At 43.3% G+C, this 27092-nt stretch overlaps 2 protein-coding genes across 3 annotated transcripts in view; one reads left to right on the top strand and one right to left on the bottom strand.

The window, feature by feature from the left end:
* The window catches only part of LOC106612846 (trafficking regulator of GLUT4 1), a 14080-nt gene extending 10841 nt beyond the window's left edge, over window positions 1–3239 (top strand). The window contains exons 2-3 of the mRNA XM_014214419.2: window positions 1–81; window positions 449–3239. The exon at window positions 1–81 is cut by the window's left edge and continues 46 nt beyond it. Of these exons, the coding sequence (XP_014069894.1) occupies window positions 1–81; window positions 449–459 (92 nt within the window). The 3' untranslated portion in view covers window positions 460–3239. The remainder of the gene's footprint in view (window positions 82–448) is intronic.
* A 2352-nt stretch (window positions 3240–5591) lies between these two features.
* LOC106612848 (Golgi SNAP receptor complex member 1) overlaps window positions 5592–27092 on the bottom strand; it is a 49592-nt gene continuing 28091 nt past the window's right edge. For both annotated transcript variants that reach the window (XM_014214421.2, XM_014214422.2), the window contains exons 7-9: window positions 17749–17778; window positions 9902–9984; window positions 5592–6345 (exon numbers count right to left, since the gene is read on the bottom strand). In XM_014214421.2, coding sequence (XP_014069896.2) covers window positions 6221–6345; window positions 9902–9984; window positions 17749–17778 — 238 coding nt within the window. In that variant the 3' untranslated portion in view covers window positions 5592–6220. The remainder of the gene's footprint in view (window positions 6346–9901; window positions 9985–17748; window positions 17779–27092) is intronic.

Raw genomic sequence — 27092 nt, 5'->3', positions numbered from 1 at the left:
TGGGTAAACTGGCTCGACTCCTCAGTGTCGTTTCCATATTCCTGGGTGTGCTCATCATAGTCGTCTCTGTAACGGTCTCTGGTAAGTAACACACACACACACACACACACCGCTGCAATGCATAAACACATGCACATACACACATACTGCATAACAATTTCAAGGTAATATATGAACATACATAAACATACACCAGTCTGTCATCAATCACATTGATGCCTGGAAAGTGTGTGTGTGTGTGTGTGTGTGTGTGTCAGCTCAGCAGATTTCTGAGCTCTGTGTGGATTGATTAAAGACTGCAGCTATAGCAGGCTGGCTTTGTGGCAAGGAGAGTAACCCTCCTGCTGTTTCAGCTACAGACCAGCCTGTCATACTGTAGGAATGACTGGACCTTAACATTTCTCTCTCTCACTCGTTCTCACCTCCCCCGCTCTCTCTTCCCTAACAGTAACCAAGTGACCAGTGTATATACTATGAAACAAGAGCACTGCTGCAAGCCAAGCAGAGAATGCAGCATGGGGAAAAAAATGATCAATTCCGTCGATTCCTGAGATGAAAAAAATATATCATCACCTGCTCCACACTGTAATCAAGATCAAGGCAAAACATGAAGAAGTTTAAAGAGTAGGAAATGCAGTAGGAAATACACTAGCAAATGAATAAACCAAAGCAAAAATATCCAGATATGCATGCATTAGATTACAGTAACATTTGCTTGATGAAAAAGAAAATCTTTGATATAAAAAGTGTACTTCAAAAGAACGTTGGACGATTGACTTTTGGTTTGAGGGACTTGCTACTCTCATTCGATTCTCTGTGGAGTAAAAATAGTCTTTAGATGAAGAAGAGAGGGATGAACAGAGGAATGAAGTGATACAAACTTTTCTATATCAAGAATGGAAGGAGACCTTGAAAATGGACTCCAAACATCAAGACAGCTGAATAATAACCTAAATATATACCTAGTTGGCCTGACCTGCATTGAACGCATATACAACTATACAGATATTTGCAATATAAATATATACAGATTAATATATCAATTCACATTTTATAAAAGTTGTGTATGTTGGGCTGCGATGATTGAGACTTAAAGTTAAGATGGCTACCTGACCGGCAGTGGCTGTCGCCTAATATGGTTTGCCGAAGGATGTAATATTTGACCAGGGAAGACAATTCAGAATTTGTTGTTTATTTTGTAGGTTTTTGACAAAAATAAGAGACCACTTGCATGCATGTCTTGACTGTAGATAGCCAACCTTTTTAGTTTTGTTAGTGAATTCATATTTGTTTGTCTGTGTTTTTACTTTGGGATATAACGAGCCAGTTGCTTAGAGCCTTTGGAGAGTGAATTGTACATAATGTGAGTGTTTCGGCCCCATGTGGGTTGACTGTGGGTAAGGACAGAAACAGAATACCCAAACCCCCGCCCCTTCAACCCTCCTTTCCCCTGCCTTGCTGTGGGAGGGGTGTGACTATATTCATGCGCATGCCTACCCTCACCATCCCCTCTCCAAACATCCAGGACAGAACATGGGCATAAGTCTGAGGATATTCAATTTGTCAGAACCATCACTCTCCCCTTACCCACTGCACCCTTAGCTCCCCCTCCAACTCACCCTACTCCAGTACCTTGTCTCATTACCTGGACTGTTAATGTAACTTGCTTCACTGAATGTATTTTGTAGTACTACAGAGACCAACACCAATCCTTAACCTATTGCCACCGTGCTGTATCGGTATGACATGTATTTATATGAAGAATATATATGCAATATTATATAGGCATGCTTTGGGCTAAACGGTACCCAGGTTTTTGTGTCACTGTAAGGACCCACTGTAACGTTAAAGGAACATTGTTTTGAGGTTTGATTGATTGATTGATTGGCAGCAGTTCTCTCTATACCTGCACTGTAACATATCAATTTGTCTGTATTCAAATGTGTCACCATGCCATCTGGAATAAGTCACACAGTTGGTTCAAATTCTACTGTGGTAACACAACAAAGGACTGTTATATCGACACACTTCAGATGTTTACTGGAAGGTCATAACACCTCTTATAAAACCTTCATAACCACTACATGATGCTTCATAACACCCTTGTTTGGACTTAGTCATGTTTGTATTACTACTCATAACTCATGCTCTTCAACTCCCATTTGATTTCAATACTGTAAGTTGACATTAGCGATTATTAATGTTTTCTGGATTCAACTGCTTGTCTTATCAAGGGCTAATGTAGGTGTTAGCTACACATGAGATCAAAGACAAATAATTATATGATAATTTGATTGAATTGATCTGGCCTGAATTTAAAATGTTCAAAGAGATATAAAGTGATTGAAAAAGCACCTGTAATTGGTGAAATAGGTCACCATATTAACATTTGAGGTCTCCGTTGAATCCTCTAAACTATGAACACACATTTGTTAATTCCTTGCTGAATAAAAAACAATTCTGCCCCTGTCGAAGCATGCAAAGCACTAGATAAAACCTGGAAACTCTCGACAATATAATGTGAACATTTTTGGCATCTGTACTGTATTTCTAGAAACAACAAATAGAAATAGGACCACAGCTGGTGAATGACTCAACATGGTCACGATGTTTAAAGGCACTGAACTCAAGACAGCCTTACAGCACATCTTTGGGTATGATAACAAAAAGGGCAGCAAGTTCATGTTGCTATACAAGTTATAATGTACAATAGGACGCTTGTGCAGCCACAGTGTGCTTCACTTGACAGATGGGCTGAAGAGACATACCTGTCTAAAGAGCTCTAATGTTTATCTATGGGCAACAGGCATGCACAAACTAGGTGTGTGTGTGGGAAGTTAAAGGGCTTTTAGAAACCTGCCTTGGGGGGGAAAGTAGATGGCTGCTTTTGTCATACAGTAAGAGTAAACGGCAGAGGAAAGAGGGGGAGACCCCAACCCAGCAGGAGAGTTTTAGTGACTCAGTCTTGAAAATCCAAAATTCAACATAATTCCTATAAGACAAATTTGTCTGGTAATTTCACATGAAATTCCACTTTTACAACACATACTTCCCTGACCATCTTTCTGCTGTGAGATGCATACATGCTGTTTTGTGTCAGTAAAACAGTGACTTTCAATTCATGTCTATTTTTTTATGTCCTTATTTCTTCCCCTTTTGATAGCATATGTATATGCTGGTTTCCATCTCACTGTTGTGAACATTCTGCATGTCTGGAATAAACGTTATCATGCATGGTCTCTGGTGAGTTGGATTGATTTATGTGGGTTGGGATAGCATTGATCGGTGTGTTTGTGCATGGACAGAGAACGTCATAGAGGAATGGTCTAGGGGTAGTGTGAGAGAGGGGGTGTAAAGGGTCAGACAACCTGCCTTTTAAAGTGGCATCTGGAGTAAAGCAGCAGCAGGTCCACTGTTCCTGTCTGTAACACTAGAACAGGGAAAGGTGTGGAGCTAAACCCTCATGTTAGCATATACACACTCTTTGACTACTCTAAGAATTAACATTTTTAGTAATATTTTTTTGATTATTAAAGAATAAGATTGGATCTCTTTAGCTACAGCAGTAGCCCCTTGGTATACCCTGTTGCTCTGAAAAATGGGATGAACCAATAAATAGAACGAGCCTCGCAAGTCAAGTGTGCTTGAAAGGCTATGGACCCACAAAAATAAAATGTTTGCTTGATTTCTCAAATAGTCGTCGTGTTTTTTGGTGACGCCACCTTTACTTGTGGTTCTCCTACACGTCATTAGACCCCCTCCTGTGAGCTGTGCTAGAATCAGCCTTTTAAACTCACTTTATACTTCTTTGTGGAAGAACTTGAGTCACAGTGAAAGTACACAATGCTTAGTTCTGCTCCAGTGATCTTCAAACCAGACAAAAGGATATGAAATATTCAGACTCTACACTGTAGCACCAGAGTAGGCTAGCTGTGTTTACCGTAAGGATGTCTGTTGAACCAGTTATAGACCAATAGCAGTACTGCACTCAGATGCCAAAATACAGTCCCCATTTACCCTCAGAGAAGAGAGAGAAAGCTGAAAGAGATAAAGAATGAAAGGAATAAAGGACAGTGACGTCACATGAAAAAGGGGGAAATTGGTGTACTTGGAATGGTTATAGATAATCCCACTTCATGTAGCTATACAAATATAACAAACTTCAATATTTCACATTCAACGGAGACTAAAACATCCTTGTCTAGTTACCAGATGATAAATGGTGAGATGTAACAGAGACAGAAAGACGAAGTCATTCATTTAAAACTCAGTAGTTGACTATGGAGATGACGGGAGTCATGACAGGTTCCTGTAGAGTCCTGGGGGGAAGCTGTCACCCCCCACAGACTGCAGTTACATCTCCCCTGCAGTGTGGCTGTCACGACACACACATGCTCACAAAACAGAGATGTGAGGGAGTGTGTGCGGGTGACTCAGTTTCTGTCAGAGTGAATTAGTCAGAGCACCTCATTCCCCCAACAGTAATCTAGCTGCTCACGCCTTGTTTACTATAACATCTCCAGTAACTTCCACTGTAAAACCACTTAAAATGCCACTGACAATTTCAAGCGAAAAAAACTAAACTCCTTACAATTGTAGCATCTTTCAAATCAACATTCATATTAGGGATATTAAATGTTTGTCGAATAACCAATTATTCAGCCTAGAGCTGGGGGAAATTTTCAGTTGACGTCAATGTATGACCTAAAGTTTGTTGACTTTTGCCTATCTCAAGGTAGGCCTTAGCAGTGAACGATCCTAGATCATGAAAGACAGAGGCCTGAATGCTGATCACTCTTACAGATCTCTGGATTTCAAGTGATCTTGTGTGGCTCAGTTGGTGAGAGCATGGCGCTAGCAACACCAAGGTCGTAGGTTCCATCACCACAGGGAGCACATACACATGAAAAATATGCATGCACTCACTGTACTGTAAGTTACTGTGGATAAGTGTCTGCTAAGTGGCATATTAAGCTAAGTAGATGAATCTTAGAATGTAGCCCAGGGCTGCCCAACCCTCTTCCTGGAGATCTGTAGTTTCAGGCCAACCCTAATTCAGCGTATCGGATTCAGCTAGTTAAGGTCTAGTTGAGCAGCTAATTAGTAGAATCAGGTGTGTTAAATTAGGGTTGGACTGAAAACCCACAGGACAGCAGATCTCCAGGAAGAGGGTTGGGCAGAAAACCCACAGGACAGCAGATCTCCAGGAAGAGGGTTGGACTGAAAACCCACAGGACAGCAGATCTCCAGGAAGAGGGTTGGACTGAAAACCCACAGGACAGCAGATCTCCAGGAAGAGGGTTGGGCAGAAAACCCACAGGACAGCAGATCTCCAGGAAGAGGGTTGGGCAGAAAACCCACAGGACAGCAGATCTCCAGGAAGAGGGTTGGGCAGCCCTGATGTAGAGGTTGTGAGTTGAAGGAAACACATAATGAAACAAGTCTGAGACTTTCAGTTTCACCATACACCTGTATGTGGCCATTGTTTAAAGAATAACGCTACCTGCAGCACTGGAGTTCCATCAATGGTCTTCAATGAAAAATACAATTTATCAATACATGTCGAAGTAAACAAAAAATAGACAAGTAAGTGCCTAGTATCACATAATGTAAATTAATAATTTATTAATAATGCACAATGTACAGCCCATGATGTTGAACCTACTGAATATCCCATCACGAAAAAGGACCATTCAACTAAAAATCCTTCCATCACAGAAATCAACACAGTCCCTCTCTTTCGTTTCCACCGTCTGTCTTCAGAGCATTCAACTCCTTGAAGCAAGTGTATATATATATATATATATATATATATATATATATATATATATATATATATATATATATATATATATGACTTTTGCCTATCTCAAGGTACTAATAGATTTGAAAGAATTATATATATATAAAATTCTTTAAAATCTAGTCATATCAGTACATTTGGTCTCTGTTCCCTTAACCAGAGTTGAACAGCACATAAACTTTTGATAAAAAGGAAAAAAAAAAGAAAAAGGTGCTGCTCCATCTCACATATCCTTCCCTCCCACTGCTAAATACAAATCAGGTAGTCCATGCTGGCATCGATCAATCCTGTTAACCGATTGGGCCAAGAGGGTGTCTGTCTGTCCAGTAGCCTCCAATCACTGAAGCCCATTCTCCAGAGTTCTGATTCCGATGTTACAAACGCAGAGTAACGATTGTTCGACCGGTCTGTCCGTCATCAGTGCAAGGCGTAGAGCAGCAGAAGGATGGTGCAAACGCCGATGACTCCGCCCAGGATTAGGGAGTCTCGTCTCTTCCGCAGGTTGAGTCGCTGGACGAGGTTGTTGATGGCTGGGAAACGATCTGGAGGAGGAAGTTAAGGCAAACAGAACCAAGTGCCAACCACCTCTTATTACAAGTAATGTTCAAATAATCATTACATTGGAAATATAAACTGGGTGGTTCGAGCCCTGAATGCTGATTGGCTGACAGCCGGGGTATAATCAAGCAATAAGACCCGAGGAGGTATGGTATATGGCCAATATACCACAGCTAAGGGCTGTTCTTATGCACGACGAGTCGCTGAGTGCCTGAGCACAGCCCTTAGCCGTGGTATATTGGCCATATATCACAACCCCCTGAGGTGCATTATATATACATATACACACACACACACACACACACACACACAAGGAATCACTGGCCACTTTAATGTCTCCATATCTTAAATTACTCATCTCATATGTGTAAACTGTACTCTATACGGTATCTTAGTCACTTTAATTGTTTGTAAATATTGCATCACCCATCTCATATGTATATACCGTACTCTATACTATGCCACTGTGTCTCAGTCCAATGCTGCTCTGACATATGTAAATATATTCTTAATCCATTCCTTACTTAGATTTGCGTGTATTTTGGGTATATGTTGTGAAACTCACTATTGCTGCACTGTCGGAGCTAGAAGCACAAGCATTTCACCACACCCGCAATAACATCTGCTAATCACGTGTATGTGACCAATAAAATATGACTTGATTCAATCAGCATTCAGGGCTCGAACCACCCAGTTTATATTTCCAATTTAATGATTATCTGAACATTACTTGCAATAAGAGGTGGTTGGCACTTGGCCGGCCCTTAGCCGTGGTATTTAGGCCATATACCACACCCAACGTGGGCCTTATTGCTGAATTAGAATCGAAAAAAGCCAAACTGCCTGCTTTTCTGTTGTCTGCAAAAATGTTGTCTGTTCTGAAATTGTCTCTCTGAAAGGCAACTGATCTCGACAGCAAAGTGAAATATTATCCTATACATTGCCTTCGGAAAGTATTCAGAGCCCTTGACTTTTACCACATTTTGTTAGGTTACAGCCATATTCTAAAATGTATTAAATAGTTTTTTCCCCTCATCAACCCACACACAATACCCCATAATGACAAAGCAAAAACAATATTGGAAATCTTTGCAAATTTATAAAAAAATATTCAGACCCTTTACTCAGTAGTTTGTTGAAGCACCTTTGGCAGCGATTACAGCCTCGAGTCTTCTTGGGTATGACGCTACAAGCTTGGCACACCTGTATTTGGGGAGTTTCTCCCATTCTTCTCTGCAGATCCTCTCGAGCTCTGTCAGGTTGGATGGGGAGCATTGCTGCAGGTCTCCCCAGAGATGTTCCATCAGGTTTAAGTCTGGGCTCTGGCTGGTCCACTCAAGTACATTCAGAGACTTGTCCTGAAGCCACTCCTGCTTTGTCTTGGCTGTGTGTTTAGGGTCATTGTCCTGTTGGAAGGTGTACCTTCGCCCCAGTGTGAGGTCCTGAGCGCTCTGGAGCAGGTTTTCATCAAGGATCTCTGTACTTTGCTCTGTTCATCTTTGCCTCGATCCAGACTCCCCACAGCATGATTCTGCCACCACCATGCTTCACCGTAGGGATGATGCCAGGTTTCCTCCAGAAGTGTCGCTTGGCATTCAGGCCAAAGAGTTTCATCTTGGTTTCAGCAGACCAGAGAATCTTGTTTCTCATGGTCTGACTCCTTTAGATGCCTTTTGGCAAACTCCAAGTGGGCTGTCATGTGCCATTTACTGAGGAGTGGCTTCCGTCTGGCCCCTCTACCATAAAGGCCTGATTGGTGGAGTGCTGCAGAAATGGTTATCCTTCTGGAAGGTTCTCCCATCGCCACAGAGGAACTCTGGAGCTCTGTCAGTGTGACTACTGGGTTCTTGGTCACCTCCCTGACCCAGGCCCTTCTCCCCCGATTGCTCAGTTTGGCCAGGCGACCAGTTCTAGGAAGAGTGTAGGAGTTTTCAAACTTCTTCCATTTAAGAATGATGCAGGCCAGTGTGTCCTTTGGGACCTTCAATGCTGCATAAATGTTTTTCTACCCTACCCCAGATCTGTGCATCAACACAATCCTGTCTCTACGTACAATTCTTTCGACCTCATGGCTTGGTTTTTGCTCTGACATGCACTGTTAACTGTGGGACCTTATATAGACAGGTGTGTGCCTTTCCAAATCATGTCCAATCAATTGAACTTACCACAGGTGGACTCCAATCAAGTTGTAGAAACATCTCAAGGATGATCAATGTAAACAGGATGCACCTGAGCTCAATTTCATGTCTCATAGCAAAGGGTCTGAATACTTACGTAAAAAATGTAAAAAAATCATGAACCCTGTTTTCACTTTGTCATTATGAGGTATTGTGTGTAGATAGCGGAGGAAACATTTTTTAAACCCATTTAAGAATAAGGCTGTAATGTAACAACATTTTGAAAAAGTCAAGGGGTCTGAATACTTTCCGAAGGAAATGTATGTCGTTCACAGAAAACCCTAGCAGCAGTGAAATACCCCCCCACAGTTAAATGGACCAGATTGGATCAGATTGCTCAGATATTTCTTTAGAATTGATAAGAGCTTCTCTCTCCAGAGGCTGGTGTTCCATGTGAGGAAGATAACGAATCGCCAGCTGGAAGGCCTGACAACAATGCTCTCTGAGAGAAGAGAAGAGACCAGACAGAATCAGGCACCCATTAGTGGTGCTCCTGTCTCCTTTTCACCTCATTTAACACCTGATTTACTTAACAAAAGGCACATCTCAATAGGTGGTCCAGGTATGTCATGACATCATACAAGTGGGGGGGGTGGGCTTTCTTCTTTTGTTGCTTTTTTTCTCCTCAATTGTTCCTCAAGCAAGGTGGGAGGCAGATGACATCACAGATTCCCATCAGACCAACTCATTGAATACCCTACTCCTTGAAGTTTGCAGTTGTATCTAAAAATCACACAAATTTTGCTCAAAACATATTTTACCACTTTAGTGCATGTACTTTACTGTATTTATACTTGGGATATCACTTTTCAACAGGAAAAAGAAGACCACTGGAGGATGTCTCTGGAGCCTAAGACTGAGCTAAAGCGTTCTAATTGAAACATGCTCAGTGTGCCTTTTAAACAGTAGGATGCGTAATGTGAACCGACAGGCACTCTGGCTTTCATTGTTTATGGGACTCTATAGCTGTATTGTGTCTGGTTGCAGCTCACAGGAGGTAATAGTATGGTAAATAAGAAGCCTAATGAGTGAGTGTTGCGCCAACAATGCCAAGGTCGTGGGTTCAGTTCCTTCCGGGATCACATATCAATTTACAGAAGTGAGTACATGTTTTGGATAAAAGTGTCTACTAGGTGCCCTTAAAAGAGAATTATGATCTAATAAAAGTTAACAATCTCCAGAAGTTCCTTTTTGATTAAAAGGAAAAATAAGGCATATTTGTGAATTTTTTCTCTCTCACACAGACATGAACATAGGGTTGCCTTCCCAGACAAAGATTAAGCCTAGTCTAGGACAAAAACACATGATATTTAATGGAGAATCTCCAATGTTCATAAGGTTTGCTTGGTGTTGTAAAGGATACTGGCCAGAGTGTTGACTCTGCTCTGTATGGACTTCAATAGCCCTCTCTGGGATGTCATGTTCTCCTTGGTCGCCATGGCAATACTGCAGGGAGAGAAGAAGAAGACAGTGACATACACTACGGTTCAAAAGTTTGGGGTCACTTAGAAATGTCCTTGTTATTGAAATATTTTTTTTTGCTTTTGTCCATTAAAATAACATCAAATTAATCTGAAATACAGTGTAGACATTATTAATGATGTAAATGACTATTGTAGCTGGAAACTGCTGATTTAATGGAATATCTACATAGGCGTACAGAGGCCCATTATCAGCAACTATCACTCCTGTATTCCAATGGTATATTGTGTTAGCTAATCCAAGTTTATCATTTTAAAAGGCTAATTGATCATTAGAAAACCCTTTTGCAATTATGTTAGCACAGCTGAAAACTTGTTCTGATTAAAGAAGCAATAAAACTGGCCTTCATTAGACTAGTTGAGTATCTGGAGCATCAGCGGGTTCGATTACAGGCTCAAAATGGCCAGAAAAAAAGACTTTTCTTCTGAAACTCGTAAGTCTATTCTTGTTCTGAGAAATGAAGGCTATTCCATGCGAGAAATTGCCAAGAAACTGAAGCTCTCGTTCAACGCTGTGTACTGCTCCCTTCACAGAAGAGTGCAAACTGGCCCTAACCAGAATAGAAAGAGGAGTGGGAGGCCCCGGTGCACAAGCGCACAGAAACACTGAGTCATGTACTGCTAGCACACAAACAGCGTTTCCTCTAGGTAATTTTCCAGGAGTGGTGGCAAGGGTAGGTGCACACAACATTGTAGAATAATAGTGAAGACATCAAAACTATGAAATAACACATATGGAATCATGTAGTAACCAAAAAGTGTTAAACAAATCAAAACATTTGATATGAGAGTCACCCTTTGCCTTGACAGCTTTGCACACTCTTGGCATTCTCTCAACCAGCTTCACTTGGAATGCTTTTCCAACCATCTTGAAGAAGTTCCCACATATGCTGAGCACTTGTTGGCTGCTTTTCCTTCACTCATCCCAAACCATCTCAATTGGGTTGAGGTCGGGTGATTGTAGAGGCCATGTCATCTGATGCTTCACTCCATCACTCTCCTTCGTGGTCAAATAACCCTTACACAGCCTGGAGGTTTGTTGGGTCATTGTCCTGTTGAAAAACAAAATGAAAGTCGCACTAAGCGCAAACCAGATGGGATGGCATATCACTGCAGAATGCTGTGGTAGCCATGCTGGTTAAGTGAGCCTTGAATTCTAAATAAAATCACAGACTATCACCAGCAAAGCACCATAACACCACCTCCTCCATGCTTCATGGTGGGAAGCACACATGCGGAGATCATACGCTCACCTACTCTGCGTTTCACAAAGACACGGCAGTTGGAACCAAAAACCTCAAATTTGGACTCATCAAACCACAAGGACAGACTTCCACCGGTCTAATGGCCATTGCTCGTGTTTCTTGGCCCAAGCAAGTCTCTTCTTATTGGTGTCCTTTAGTAGTAGTTTCCTTGCAGCAATTCAACCATGAAGCCCTGATTCACACAGTCTCCTCTGAACAGTTTATGTTGAGATGTGTCTTGTTACTTGAACTCTCTGAAGCATTTATCTGGGCTGAAATTTCTGAGGCTGATAACTCTAATTAACTTGTCCTTTGAAGCAGAGGTAACTCTGGGTCTCCTTTCCTGTGGCGGTCCTCGTGAGAGCCAGTTTTATCATTGCGCTTGATGGTTTTTGCGACTGCACTTAAACTTTCAAAGTTCTTGAAATTTTACAGATTGACTGACCTTCATGACTTATAGTAATGTCTTTGCTTATTTGAGCTGTCCTTGCCATAATATGGACTTGGTCTTTTACCAAATAGGGCTGTCTTCTGTATACCACCCCTACCTTGTCACAACACAACTGATTGTCTCAAACGCATTAAGAAGGGAAGAAATTCCACAAATGAACTTTTAACAAGGCACACCTGTTAATTGAAATGCATTCTAGGTGACTACCTTATGAAGCTGGTTGAGAGAATCCAGTTAAAGCTAAATATATTTTGGCAGTTAACACTCAACTCCTTTTAGCCCCACAATGGCATCTGATGTAGTTAACCCTGCACCTTAATCCACAGCCCAAACCCCTCTCCCAATGACTTCCCCTATAACGTGCTAAGACCTCAAATAAGACAGTATATGGCAACATACGGATAGATTTGTTTTTAAATTCCTAGATTTAAATACAGGTGTATTCAAATGTATTCACTGGCGTTGTGCTCTAGATACAGCCAGCCTCATTTTGGGGGGCAGCAAGGAGAAAAAAAAGGTTGGGATCAAACAGATGTAAACAATTTATCCCTGGTTACAAATATGGGAACAAATCTGTTGACGCTAATTGCCTAGCTGCAGGGACAGGTAGGATTACGCAACAGTCAGCCCTGGCCTCAGAGACTGTAACAAGGTGACAACAGTAAAACACGAAAGGGTGTCCTGGGGGCCCCCTAGGCCAGGTATGGCCCTTGGTGAGCAGAACCCAGGGGGGGGGGGGGTCAACCAGACTTGTTTACATGGCTGTTAGAACCTAGTATACTGAGCCTGGTTGGTCAGGTGAGTGAGCATATGTGAGTGTTTGGTGTTTTTGAGTGAGTTTGACAGAGCAAGGATGTGGGTGCACTGTGTGTATGCATGGGTGCGAGTGTGTTTGATTGAGAAAGTGTGGTTGTTTAAAATTTGTACTCTGTTTTCTTTGTAAGTACAATGCGAGTCTGAGTAAATACAGTAAGCGTGTGCAACACCTCTTGCAGGGTATTGCTGAGGGGACAATCTCTCTCTATGCCAAGGGTCTAGCTCATATATCATGTTCTCCAGAGTCAGAGGGGAAGACCGATCGCCTCACTTCCCAAAGCCCAACACTGCTGACGGACTGTAACACTGAGCCAGCGTTAGCACTACGCTAATGTGCTACTGGCAATCAGAGCAGCTATCTGATAGGGGCTAGTCTCATGCTAACTCATACACACACTGACTCAACCTGGCTGAACACCAGCTCAATGCTAAACTAGCTTAGCTCATCCCCGTTAGCATCTCAAAGAAAATGACCTAAAGTAAACTCTTTGTGGAGCTTCTAGATATGTTTATTGAGACCAATTCTCTCCAGTCTAACTGCAATTTGAAAGATCTAAATATGGAGATGTTAATGTAACTACCAAAAACAACAGCATTTTTGTGCTGTAAGAATCTCACCCTTTCCTTTCTGCTTCGGGGCACTCACTGGAGTACCTGATCAACTGTTACTCTCAAAACATTGCCAGCTGTTATCTCCAACCTGTGAAAGGGTCTTAAAACCTGAAAGCATTTTAAGACACATAAATAAATCATATCTCAGCCCTCCTCGTCCCCACAGGGCATAATAACACAAACAATCAAGAGAAAAAAGAAAGAAGCTTCATTATCTTCTCGCTGTGTGTGTGTCTTGTTAGGCGTGTTCAAGACTTCGAGAGAACCAGTAATGATGACTTTCTCATCCAGTATAATTTTCTGCTTCACTTAAACAAGAGGAAGGAGAGTGGGAGAGGGAGGCTGGGGGGGCTGGATGGGAAGAGGCGCTGCATGGCTCACAAGTCCACTTAATGAAGCACCTGTGCCAGTAGCCTCCCCTACGGGAGGCTGAGATAGTGAGAGGAAAAAAGGCAACAGGGAGTCTGAGATGGTGGGAGGGATAGAGGCATAGTCCACTTCCTCTCTCCTCAAACTGTGCTTGACCATATCAGCCCACTAAGGCCTGAAAGCTGATCTTGTATCCATCTCTGGGCTAATGGTGTAATCTCTTCATCTAATGGTGTCACAGTGGATGTTAAGAGGTGGGGTCAGAGGCAAAGCGCTCCACACAGGTCACCATCTGATTTGTCAGGATCACTAATGTCTCTGTACTCAACTCTAGACTTCACCTCATGCCCATGGAGATGTCTAACATCCACTGTAGCTATGTGGAGGAAATTAATATTCATGACATACTATACTGTTTAATTAGACATACTATGCTGTTTTTTTCTTAAAGATAGTACCATATAACAACAAACAATTGTTTACTGATACAAACTTGTTTTGTGTGACACCGCAGTGTGACCTGTGTTTACGATCGGCAGGAATTTAGCTATGTGGGAATTGCAAGGAGAAAAAAAGAATTCTGCTAACTGTCACAGACAAGAACATGTACTTTCTATAAAAGGAGAAAGCCAACTCTGTTCATTGGGCTTTTAAACTGTGCAAGGTGAGTGGATTGTTGAACTGCTCCATTTTTGCATATCTTATACTAAAGTTATTGTTTGAAAGAATCTTCAGTCCCTCTTCCTATAGAATTTCTACCACAGCTACCACACCAACCCCCAAATTCTGGAGCCAGGTTAGACAAATAAGCCTATAAAATGACATGTATCAGTACCAGTCAAAAGTTCGGAAACACCTTGTCATTCAAGGGCTTTTCTTTATTTTTGCTATTTTCTACATTGTAGAGTAATCAAAACTATTAGATATCACATACGGAATTATGTAGTAACCAAAATAGTTTTAAAACAAATGCAAAACCACACATAAATATATTCTCTCTCTCTCTATATATATATCTATATATCTATACATACTCAAAAAAATAAAGGGAACACTTAAACAACACATCCTAGATCTGAATGAAAGAAATAATCCTATTAAATACTTTTTTTCTTTACATAGTTGAATGTGCTGACAAAATCACAAAACAATAATCAATGGAAATCCAATTTATCAACCCATGGAGGTCTGGATTTGGAGTCACACTCAAAATTAAAGTGGAAAACCACACTACAGGCTGATCCTAATGAGGCTCAGTAGAGTGTGTGGCCTTCACGTGCCTGTATGACCTCCCTACAACGCCTGGGCATGCTCCTGATGAGGTGGCGGATGGTCTCCTGAGGGATCTCCTCCCAGACCTGGACTAAAGCATCCGCCAACTCCTGGACAGTCTGTGGTGCAACGTGGCGTTGGTGGATGGAGCGAGACATGATGTCCCAGATGTGCTCAATTGGATTCAGGTCTGGGGAACGGGCGGGCCAGTCCATAGCATCAATGCCTTCCTCTTGCAGGAACTGCTGACACACTCCAGCCACATGAGGTCTAGCATTGTCTTGCATTAGGAGGAACCCAGGGCCAACCGCACCAGCATATGGTCTCACAAGGGGTCTGAGGATCTCATCTCGGTACCTAATGGCAGTCAGGCTACCTCTGGCGAGCACATGGAGGGCTGTGCGGCCCCCCAAAGAAATGCCACCCCACACCATGACTGACCCACCGCCAAACCGGTCATGCTGCAGGCAGCAGAACGTTCTCCACGGCGTCTCCAGACCCTGTCACGTCTGTCACGTGCTCAGTGTGAACCTGCTTTCATCTGTGAAGAGCACAGGGCGCCAGTGGCGAATTTGCCAATCTTGGTGTTCTCTGGCAAATGCCAAACGTCCTGCACGGTGTTGGGCTGTAAGCACAACCCCCACCTGTGGACGTCGGGCCCTCATACCACCCTCATGGAGTCTGTTTCTGACCGTTTGAGCAGACACATGCACATTTGTGGCCTGCTGGAGGTCATTTTGCAGGGCTCTGGCAGTGCTCCTCCTGCTCCTCCTTGCACAAAGGCGGAGGTAGCGGTCCTGCTGCTGGGTTGTTGCCCTCCTACGGCCTCCTCCACGTCTCCTGATGTACTGGCCTGTCTCCTGGTAGCGCCTCCATGCTCTGGACACTACGCTGACAGACACAGCAAACCTTCTTGCCACAGCTCGCATTGATGTGCCATCCTGGATGAGCTGCACTACCTGAGCCACTTGTGTGGGTTGTAGACTCCGTCTCATGCTACCACTAGAGTGAAAGCACCGCCAGCATTCAAAAGTGACCAAAACGTCAGCCAGGAAGCATAGGAACTGAGAAGTGGTCTGTGGTCACCACCTGCAGAACCACTCCTTTATTGGGGGTGTCTTGCTTATTGCCTATAATTTCCACATGTTGTCTATTCCATTTGCACAACAGCATGTGAAATGTATTGTCAATCAGTGTTGCTTCCTAAGTGGACAGTTTGATTTCACAGAAGTGTGATTGACTTGGAGTTACATTGTGTTTAAGTGTTCCCTTTATTTTTTTGAGCAGTGTATATCTATATCTATATCAATATGCATCATATTTTCTTCAAAGTAGCCACCCTTTGCCTTGATGACAGCTTTGCACACTCTCGGCGCTCTCAACCAGCTTCACCTGGAATGCTTTCCCAACAGCCTTGAAGAAGTTCCCACATATGATGAGCACTTGTTGGCTGCTTTTCCTTCCCTCTAAGGTCCAACTCATCCCAAATCATCTCAACAGGGTTGAGGTCAGGTGATCGTGGGGGCAGGTCATCTGATGAAGCACTCCATCACTCTCCTTCTTGGTGAAATAGCCCTTACACAGCCTGGAGGTGTGTTGGGCCATTGTCCTGTTGAAAAAAAACTATAGTCCCACTAAGCGCAAACCACATGGGATGACGTATCGCTGCAGAATGCTGTGGTAGCCATGCTGGTTAAGTGTGCTTGAAATCTAAATAAATCACTGACAGTGTCACCAACAAAACACCTCCTCCTCCATGCTTCACGGTGGGAACCACATATGCAGAGATCATCCATTAACCTACTCTGCGTCTCACAAAGACAAGGCAGTTGGAACCAAAAATCTCAAATTTTGACTCATCAGACCAAAGGCCAGATTTCCACCGGTCTAATGTCCATTCCTCATGTTTCTTGGCCCAAGCAAGTCTTCTTACTGGTGTCCTTTAGTAGTGGTTTCTTTGGAGCAATTCGACCATGAAGCCCTGATTCAAGCAGTTTCCTCTGAACAGTTGAAGTTGAGATGTGTCTGTTACTTGAACTCTGAAGCATTAATTTCTGCTGCAATTCCTGAGGCTGGTAACTAACGAACTTATCCTCTGCAGCAGAGGTAACTCTGGGTCTTGCTTTCCTGTGGCAGTCCTCATGGGAAACAGTTTCATCAAAGTGCTTGATGGTTTTTGCGACTGCATTTGAAGAGCCTTTCAAAGTTCTTGACATTTTCAGGATTGACTGACCTTCATGTCTTAAAGTAATGTCTTTGCTTATTTGAGCTGTCCTTGCCATAATATGGACTTGGTCTTTTACCAAATAGGGCTGTCTTCTGTATACCACCCCTACCTTGTGACAACAACTGATTGGTTCAAACGCATTGACGCATCGAGGAAAGAAATTCCACAAATTAACTTGTACAAAGGCACACAATGGTTAATTGAAATGCATTCCAGGTGACTACCTCATGAAGCTGGATGAGAGAATCCCAAGAGGGTGCAAAGCTGTCATCAAGGCAAAGGGTGGCTACTTCGAAGAATCTCAAATATATTTTGATTTGTTTAACACTTTTTCCATTCTACATCATTCCTTATGTTATTTCATAGTTTTGATGTCTTCACTATTATTCTCCAATGTAGAAAATAGTAAAAAATAAAGAGAAACTCTTGCATGAGTAGGTTTGTCCAAACTTTGACTGGTACTGTATATGTGTGAGTGACTATACTTGTGGGTACCGGACAAATCACCCAAAGTCCCAACAAGGACAGTAAAACAAGGAAAATTCTCCCTCGTGGGGACATTTCCCAGCTATTTTAGGCTTAGAGGTTAGGTTTAGAGTTACAATTAGGGTTAAGAGTAATGGTTAGGTTTAGGGGTCTTGGAAAATAGGATTTTGAATGGAAATACATTTTAGGTCCCCACAAGGATAGTAAAACATATGCTGTGTGAGAGAGAATGTCTGTCTGCATTAGGCTTACCTTATTGTGTCATCCATCAGGCGGTCTGAACTGCAAGGAGAGAGAGGAGAAAAGAGATGGGGAGAGAGAAGAAAGAGATGGTTTGTTTCTGAGGTGAGGCAGCAGCAGTGTGGTGATATGGGGGAGACTGAATGACTTGATCTCCACATCTCTCTGGGAGTCAGGGAGGCAGCAATCGATGCCAAGCTGCCCAGAATCCTGATCAGGTCCCTGGGCTCGCTGCGCTGGGCCGGGAACCTCCTTCCCTCCCTCCCCAGCAGCACCCAGCCTAACAAAGCTGATGAGCTGAAATACTCAACTTTGATTTATGTTGTGGGCCTTTATTCCAATTTCCCATTGACTTCAATGCATGATTTACAAGAAAATACAGAGTTGTTATTGTGCATCTTGAATTAGGATGAGGAACCACTGAATGTATATCACAGGGCACGGATGGGGTCATAAATACCAAATGACTTGATGGATTGCTTATGACAGCTCTATGGCATTGCATTCACTAAGACGAAAGGTCACATGAAACATTCATAACAGGAGTCATGTCCTGTCCACACATAGACATCAGCCAGCAGTCAGGGATAGCATTGTCAACACAGTATGGTACTACTATGGCTTTCTCTATAGCCGACATAGAGTAGACTTTATTGGCTACAGCAGCATTGCAGTTATCTTCACAAATCAAATATTTCTTCAATCAAAAAGCATGATTCCCAACAGATATGTCATCCTCTTGTCAATTTTTTTAAACTAAAAACCTCTGAGGGGCATAAAACAGTGTTAAATAAATCTTCAGTGTAATTCTTTAGAATGTTATGTCATTGTCAGGTGGTTTCAGGGGAGCTGTGGAAAACATATCTATACTGTGATCTGTCCATCCATCTCTCTCTCCATCTCATAAAAAGGAGGGATGACTGTCTAGCAGGTTTCAGCTCCATTACATGTATAATACGTAGGAGCGAGAGGAAGGCCGCACTAAGCTCCTAAAGTGCTTTCCTTCACTCTCTCCCTCCAACCCTCGCTCTCAGCTAGCCTAGTGCTAACGCCACAGCTAACACTTTGCATGATAATGCTGCATGACCAGACAAGGAGGGTCGAAGGAGGAAGGGATGGAGGGGGTGAGAAACCCTCTCCTGAATGTACAGTTGAAGTGGGAAGTTTACATACACTTATGTTGGAAAAAAAAGTTATGACTCCAACAACTCCACAAATTTCTTGTTAACAAACTATAGTTTTGACAAGTCGGTTGGGACATCTACTTTGTGCATGACAAGTAATTTTTCCAACAATTGTTTACAGATTATTTCACTGTATCACAATTCCAGTGGGTCAGAAGTTTACATACTGCTGCTCTAAAACTGCCATGAAAAAGCCAGACTACGGTTTGCAACTGCACATGGGGACAAAGATCATACTTTTGGAGAAATGTCCTCCGGTCTGATGAAACAAAAATATAATTGTTTGGCAATAATGACCATCGTTATGTTTGGAGGAAAAGTGGGAGACTTGCAAGCCGAAGAACACCATCCCAACCATGAAACATGGGGGTGGCAGCATCATGTGGGGGTGCTTTGCTGCAGGAGGGACTGGTGCACTTCACAAAATAGATGGCATCACGAGGGAGGAAAATGTGGATATATTGAAGCAACATCAAGACATCAGTCAGGAAGCTAAAGCTTGGTCGCAAATGGGTCTTCCAAATGGACAATGACCCCAAGCATACTTCCAAAGTTGTGGCAAAATGGCTTAAGGACAACAAAGTCAAGGTATTGGAGTAGCCATCACAAAGCCCTGACCTCAATCCTATAGAACATTTGTGGGCAGAACTGAAGAAGCGTGTGCGAGCAAGGAGGCCTACAAACCTGACTCAGTTACACCAGCTCTGTCAGGAGGGATGGGCCAAAATGCACCCAACTTATTGTGGGAAGCTTGTGGACCCGGAACATTTGACCCAAGTTAAACAATTTAAAGGCAATGCTACCAAATAATAATTGAGTATATGTAAACTTCTGACCCACTGGGAATGTGATGAAAGAAATAAAAGCTGAAATAAATCTTTCTCTACTATTATTCTGACATTTCACATTCTTAAAAAGTGGTGATCCTACTTCAACTGTATGCACGCACGTACGTACGCACGCATTCCTACCCCTCCTGACTTCCTACTACCCACGGTACCTCATCCTATCCCAGTCATGTCAGCCAACCCATTGAAGACAAAGCCTGTGAGATTAGCACTGTTAGCACTGTGCTGCTAATTGTTATTAATGGCCCCAGTTGCTGCTGACGAGGCCCTTTAAAGCTTGAGGGAAGGAGAGATCTAGTAGTCTCTCTCCCTATCCTATATTGTTACAAAGCTCTTTTTAGGCAACAGCATGGAAATGGCTAACTCCCTAATTTCCCATAACATCATCTCTCCCTTCATCCCACTCTCTTTCAGCTAGCCTAGCGTTAACACTTTGCATGCTAATTACATTTATTATTTTACCTTTATTTAACTACTAGCTTACCCTAGACTCATTCATCTACATTAAGTCAAATGAATAAAAGTGTAGGCTACTTCTCACCTAGGGTGGGAGTTATGTAACTTAGTATCTATTGATGAACCAAACACAACACTTTATTGCTATTATCCCAAATTGTTGTTACAGAGCTCTCTTTAGGCAACAGCATGGAACTGGCCAACTTTCCCCTAAGATCAAAGAAAATCCCAAAATGGAGTTGATCTTCCCTTCTTCCTCCCCCCAGTTTAACTTGAACACATTTTTCGGATGGCTGTCCTTTGTAGGTGTGATGAGATGGAGATAATGGCTAACGTCGTGAAGTGGCTCAACAGACAGAAATAATGTTGTGAATCTGAACGACAGTGAATGCAACACAGCCAGCTGCACACAGAGACCAGGCACTGCTTCACAGTATGTCTCAAATGGCACCCTATTCCCTATATAGACAGTGAACTACTTTTGATGGGCCCTGGTCAAAAGTAGTGCACTATATAGGGAATAAGGTGCTATTTCTTCACAGTGAAAGAGAGGAGAAGAGCCAGGAAGCATTGCACTTCCTGTATATATTACAGCATTATGGATGCTAACCAATTAGAATGGAGCTAATGGGGTGGAATGGTGGTGGGATGGGATGACTGTTACAGTATATGGGCACTGGGCAGCATCTTACAATAAATAATGCTGTAATGGAAATACTGTATGCATACTGAAGACAAGGCAATCTGCTGCACCTGTAGCTCTGTGTTGCTTTTAAAAAGGAGCACCCCCGCCATACCCTTTTCCTGAACCGACCGTGTGTGTGTGTGTGTGTGTGTGTGTGTGTGTGTGTGTGTGTGTGTGTGTGTGTGTGTGTGTGTGTACAGGTTAATTAATCCCAGGGTATATTGTTGTGATTGTTGATGGAACCAGGCAGTAACATCTAAGCTAATGAGGTTTAGCTGCAGCCAGTCAGAGTAAATCATTTGTTTGGTCTTCCAGGCCCTGGATGACTAAGAGGGATGGGCTCAGGAGAACCAGGATCTTGCTCCCCTGAATAGGAGAATCCCCAGAGTCTTCTTCCCTACCCTGGAGGAAGATGGCATGGCGAGAACTCTCCTCCATCTAGTTCCACAGAGCCTAATAACCTCTGAGCAGGCACACATATTCTTCTAGTGTCACAATCCCCCCCTTGCGGCTCAAGTTGCTCATCAAAAACAATGGTCTCAGCACTTTATTTCCTAATTAAATCAATACTGGTAATGTCTCAGAGAAAAGAGGATAAATAAAAACAAAGTAGCAGTCAGTAGTGAGTTTAGTCCTCCCTTCATGGGAACAGGACACTAGAGGGTATTGCTTGGTCATTGGTGGACAAACCTCAATTATTGGTCGGAACAATTATGATTTTATATTCTGCTAGACAGGATGCGATTGTGATAGTCAAAGCAATTGTAATCATGTCATACACAACAGTACTACACAATGTCTCGGGTTTGCGCAAGCACACACGGACACACACTTCATCCCATATCCCCCCAGTGATTAATGTCCTCTGGGGGTAGTAGGGGATGCGGGCGCGGCCATCCTTCCATCCTGTGCCACCTGGCTTTACTGAGAGAGAGACAGATCTATGACTGGCAAGGCCCCCTTTTTACTAATGGGCTAACCCCTGCCTGACAACCACATCTTTTATGGTTCGGACAGGAAGGAACAGCACAACACGAGGAAGGGTGAGAAAGAGTGGGGGGCAGCACGACAGAGGAGGGAGGAGGACAGAGAGAGGGAAGGGCAGCACGACTAGGAGAGAAAGGAGGGCGAGGCGAGTATAGAGCTAAGTTGGTCTGGCTCGTGTCCAAGGGGAAGAAATAGAGGTAGTCAAATCAGGGCGGAGTTCTTGATTATCAGGGTGGAGAGGGAGTGTAGACAATACAGTAGGAGGGGAAATAATAGTAGGGTTATTTAGTGAGATGTTTTAAACATCATCTGTATCACTTCCAACAAATACACAAGTTGTGTGTTCCTACACAAAACTCTGTTGTAGCTTCTTATCAAACCATTATGGGTACAACTGCATTTAGTGAGATGATTTAAATAAACATGGTTTTGTCATTTCATTGCTCCGAAAATAACATGTCAGTTATGTCTTGATTCCTGTTTGAAAACTTACTAGAACATTAAAAAAAGGGGTTGTTATGGGACATTGGCTGCGTTAGAATTATCTACCCTTCCTGAAGCGTTTACATTTAAATCCATGAGGGGGAGTGTATAAGGAATGGACTGGTGTGAGGAATATGGTGGAAACTCCTTCCAGCTAGGCTTGCACCAATCCAGCGCATGATTGTTTGTGAACGAGTGCACACCGCGAGAAGGGTTGAGAACTGGAACGAAGCCAGGTTGTCCATATGAAGGGACCATCTGGACGTTAGGTGTCAGGACAGGAGGACCAATAGGAATGCAGCAAATGACCATGAGGAGATGGAGGATAGTGGTTTAAAATAATTACTCTGCAAAGTCATTGGTGGAGGGACACCATAGCCAAAAGGCCTTGTCCTCATATGGCACCTGAACAGTCAGACCTCTGAAGGCCAGATGGGTCACACACACAAACAGGTGTTCCATTCCAATACAAACGGTCTTAACCTCGCACAATTACATCAGTAGCACACATGTACCACCAAAACATAGCCCATGGTAAAAAATACTAAACAAAGGCTGGATACCGCATTATGAATAACCACATATGGTATTTACCCCTTTGTTTGCACAGTTTTCCCATTTTGTCAAAAATAGATAAATGTTGCCCCAAGAGGAGATAAAACATTCAGTTTTAAAGCTGTTTTGGTAAAAGTCTGAGGGATGGGGCTGGAGAACTACTCTTACATTCATAGACAGCTCTGGACGTAAAGACTGTCCATCCACGGAATGAAAATGATAGTTTACCATGTTTTGAATGGTTCTGATTGGGTAAGAAAGTTAAACTAAGCTCATGTGACATAAGTTATATTCTTCAAGAATCAGTGGCTATGTCTCAGAAAAGTCCCAAAAAAGGATGTATTGATCGCACAGTAGCTTTAAAAAGTTGCTAAGACCAAATGCTTCCAGGGTCTAAGGAAACACAATTGTGAAAACTGTGCAAATCCACTTACATTCATAGATTATCAAATTGTAAAGCTGTTTTTGTAAAACTTAGCATGCACGCACGCACATATTGGTTCAGGAAAATACACAGGCGTCTGATTCTCACCATGGCTTGTTAGACAAGAACCAAAAAGCAGTACTGGTAACTTGACGTCAATGAACACACAGCTACAACACTTCCACCCAGTCAGCAGATAAGGTCTATTGCACAGTTAACTCCATAAAAATCTGTAATGTCGATCATGATATTTTGGGCTCATCACAGGCATACGAGTCAGAATCAATCAGAAAAACCATCAGACAGAAAACGAGATGACACAAATCAACGTGAAACAACTCTCTCCACCCGGTAGAATGAAGGTAACATTGCTCCTGGCTCTATTGGCTCCTGTAGCCGTCCACTCTCAGTAAACCCTGCCTTTAGACTGTGCTGACATCTACAACCATGACAACACGCAACCCAGCAGCATCTACAGCGTCTACCTCATTGGCCCAACATCCGGCGTGCAGGTGTACTGGCCACTGACAGCAGGATGGACGGCGCAGGCGATGGGATCACTACAAGAGAGGGTTTGGCAATGCAGATGGAGAGTATTGGCTGGGGCTGGAGGACATATTCCATCTCACCCTGAGGAGCAAGTATGAGGATGGACATGAGCTGAGGATGGACATGGAGGACTTTGAGGGGAAACGAGAGAGTTCGCCAAGTACTCCTCCTCTGTGGGTCCAGGAGCCGCCGACGACACACTGCACATCGCTGGATTCACCAACGGGGGAGCAGGTGACTCAATGTCCTACCACAGCGGTCAGAAGTTGACAGAGATCAAGACTTGATATTGATTTAAACTGCACTTGAGAGTTAATGAGGGCGTTCTGGTATAATGTTTGTGCTCTGACAAGCCCTAATGGTGTGTATGTATGGGGAGTTGATGATTACTTCCTTCCAGTTGGTGTTAACTAGCGTTCCTGGAAAGATGACCTCTCTTAAGTGTATTAGCATGAGACCTGCGGTCTCTCTGGCCACTCTAGAGGAGTAGTGTGACTGTCTTCCCATCGGTCTTAGAGCTGTTGATGACCTAAAGCCTAATTTATACCCTACGCAAGTATGCAATGCAAGACTGCAATTAGCTACTCATTGAAGCTTGAGTAAAGATCCGAATCAAACGAGCTTTTACATTTTTTGGACTAACTATTTTGCTTAGAGACAACGACATATGATGTAAGCCATTTTAAAAGGTGCCAAAATCAACATAAAAAGTGTCTTAATAGGGCATTGGGCCACCACGAGCCGCCTCAATGCACCTTTGCATAGATTCTACAAGTGTCTGGAACTCTATTGGAGGGATGAAAAAAAAAAGTACAAAATCGGAAAAATGACATTGTAGTGCAACATGCGTCAAATTAATGAGCCAATGAAATGGTCCAATGCTGCCGTTTTTAGATCAATATGAAATCATTTCTGGGTAACAATTAAGTACCCTACTGTAATAGCTTTCCATTCAAAAGGAAAAAAGTTTTAGCAAAAATAATTCAAGCAAGAATTGTTCTAGGACTGTCTGGGAGTGGTCTGAGAAGGAAGGGGAACTGAAAACTAGCTGTTATTGGCAGAAAGGTTTAAATTCTTTGTTATTGGTCTATTAATCATGGCGACAGCTGAGTGAGGATAGCGGCTCGGGGGGGGGTGTATGGAGGACAGCTGGGTGAGGATAGTGGTGAGGGGGGGGGTGTATGGAGGACAGCTGGGTGAGGATAGTGGTGAGGGGGGGGTGTATGGAGGACAGCTGGGTGAGGATAGTGGTGAGGGGGAGGGTGTATGGAGGACAGCTGGGTGAGGATAGTGGTGGGGGGGGGTGTATGGAGGACAGCTGGGTGAGGATAGTGGTGAGGGGGGGTGTATGGAGGACAGCTGGGTGAGGATAGTGGTGAGGGGGGGGTGTATGGAGGACAGCGGCGAGGGGGGGTGTATGGAGGACAGCTGGGTGAGGATAGTGGTGAGGGGGGGGTGTATGGAGGACAGCTGGGTGAGGATAGTGGTGAGGGGGGGGTGTATGGAGGACAGCTGGGTGAGGATAGTGGTGAGGGGGGGTGTATGGAGGACAGCTGGGTGAGAGTGAGGAGGGGTTGACACCCACCAGACAAAGCTGTTATTAGAGGTTGGGTGAATTAATAAAAGGAAAGGTGGCCAATGGAAGGAAGAAAGGATGGCTGGTAAAAGCCTGGGCCTTCGCCGTCAATCTGCTATGCCGCTCAGCTAGTAAATCATTAAGTGCAGAAAGGGGGATGGGGGGGGGGACTGTTGAGAGCTGAGGCGGAAGCTGATTCATGGCATTTTTATAAGCGCCAATGAGACTGGGGACGGATTTATGTGTTGCGCACTCGCTCTCAGGATATATGGTTTAGTTGTAGGGTGGTAGGACAAGATAGGGATGTATGTATCCTCGCGGTGGGCACAGCTACAACTAGGGTATTCTCCATCCCGCCTCTTAGCTCAGTGCTCTGTTGTTGCGGTCATTAAAATCAGCCATTAGATCAAAGCAAATTCTGTGGTATTGCAATTTATCCTCTAGAAACCTACCTTTTCTAGAAGCAAAACTTCCCAGCAAGTGCAGAGATCAATGACTCAGTGAAGAACTAACGTCCAGTAACAACTGCATTGCGGAAGGCATCCACACACTACTGCATTCTGTCACACACTGTCCACAATGCCTCCTAAATCAGAAAGAAACTACTTGGATTAACCTTCATAACTTTTCAGATAGAAACTTCTGTACTGTCTTGATAACTTTTCTGAGACAAAGGGGGTGAGTGAGCAGATCGATGCCAGATTAGGAAATCAAATAGCTAATTAAACAGGCATGGCACCAAGGCTCAGTGGTGCTGTCAATCGTCCAGTGAGGAAAAAGGACCCTGTTATGTGATCAATCAAATTGGACCTCATGTGATTCATCAACCATGATCAATCAGCCTCAGCTCTGCTATGAGTATGTCAGTTTCATTGATGGACCAAACAAGACAGATATTGGAGAAAGATACTTTTTAAACAAAAATAAAAACCAGTCTTGCTACAGCTTCTCATTGGGACTGGGACTGTGGGTGTGTGTGAGAGATTTATGTCCATGCTACTGAAAACTGACACAAACGGAGGGAGGGAGAAATGGTGTGTGAGAGAGTTCTGGCATGAGGGGTGATGGGGAGACAACATGAGGGAGAAAAGGAGGTAGAGGAAATAGCGTGAGTGTGAAAAAGACTGGATATACACTGAGTATACAAAACATTAAGATCATCTTCCTGATATTGAGTTGCACCCCCCTTTGGTGTCGAAAGCCTTCCACAGGGATGCAGGCCCATGTTGACTCCAATGCTTCCCATAGTTGTGTCAAGTTGGCTGGATGTCCTTTGAGTGGCGGACCATTCTTGATACACACGGGAAACTGTTGAGCATGAAAATCCCAGCAATGCACCTACTACCATACCCCGTTCAAAACGCACTTAAATCTTTTGACTTGCCCATTCACCCACTGAATGGCACACATACACAATCCATTCCACAATTGTCTCAAGGCTTAAAAATCCTTCATTAACCTGTCTCCTCCCGTTCATCTACACTGATTAAAGTGGATTTAACAAGTGACATCAATAAGGGATCATAGCTTTCACCTGGATTCACCTGGTCAGTCTATTTAATGGAAAGAGCAGGTGTCCTTAATGTTTTGTACAGGACTGCAAATTCCT

This window comes from Salmo salar, chromosome ssa09, assembly GCF_905237065.1.
Source record: "Salmo salar chromosome ssa09, Ssal_v3.1, whole genome shotgun sequence".
In the NCBI taxonomy this organism is placed as follows: Eukaryota; Metazoa; Chordata; class Actinopteri; order Salmoniformes; family Salmonidae; genus Salmo; species Salmo salar.
Note: the sequence above shows the minus strand (reverse complement) of the source record. Positions and strands in the feature narration are given on the sequence as shown.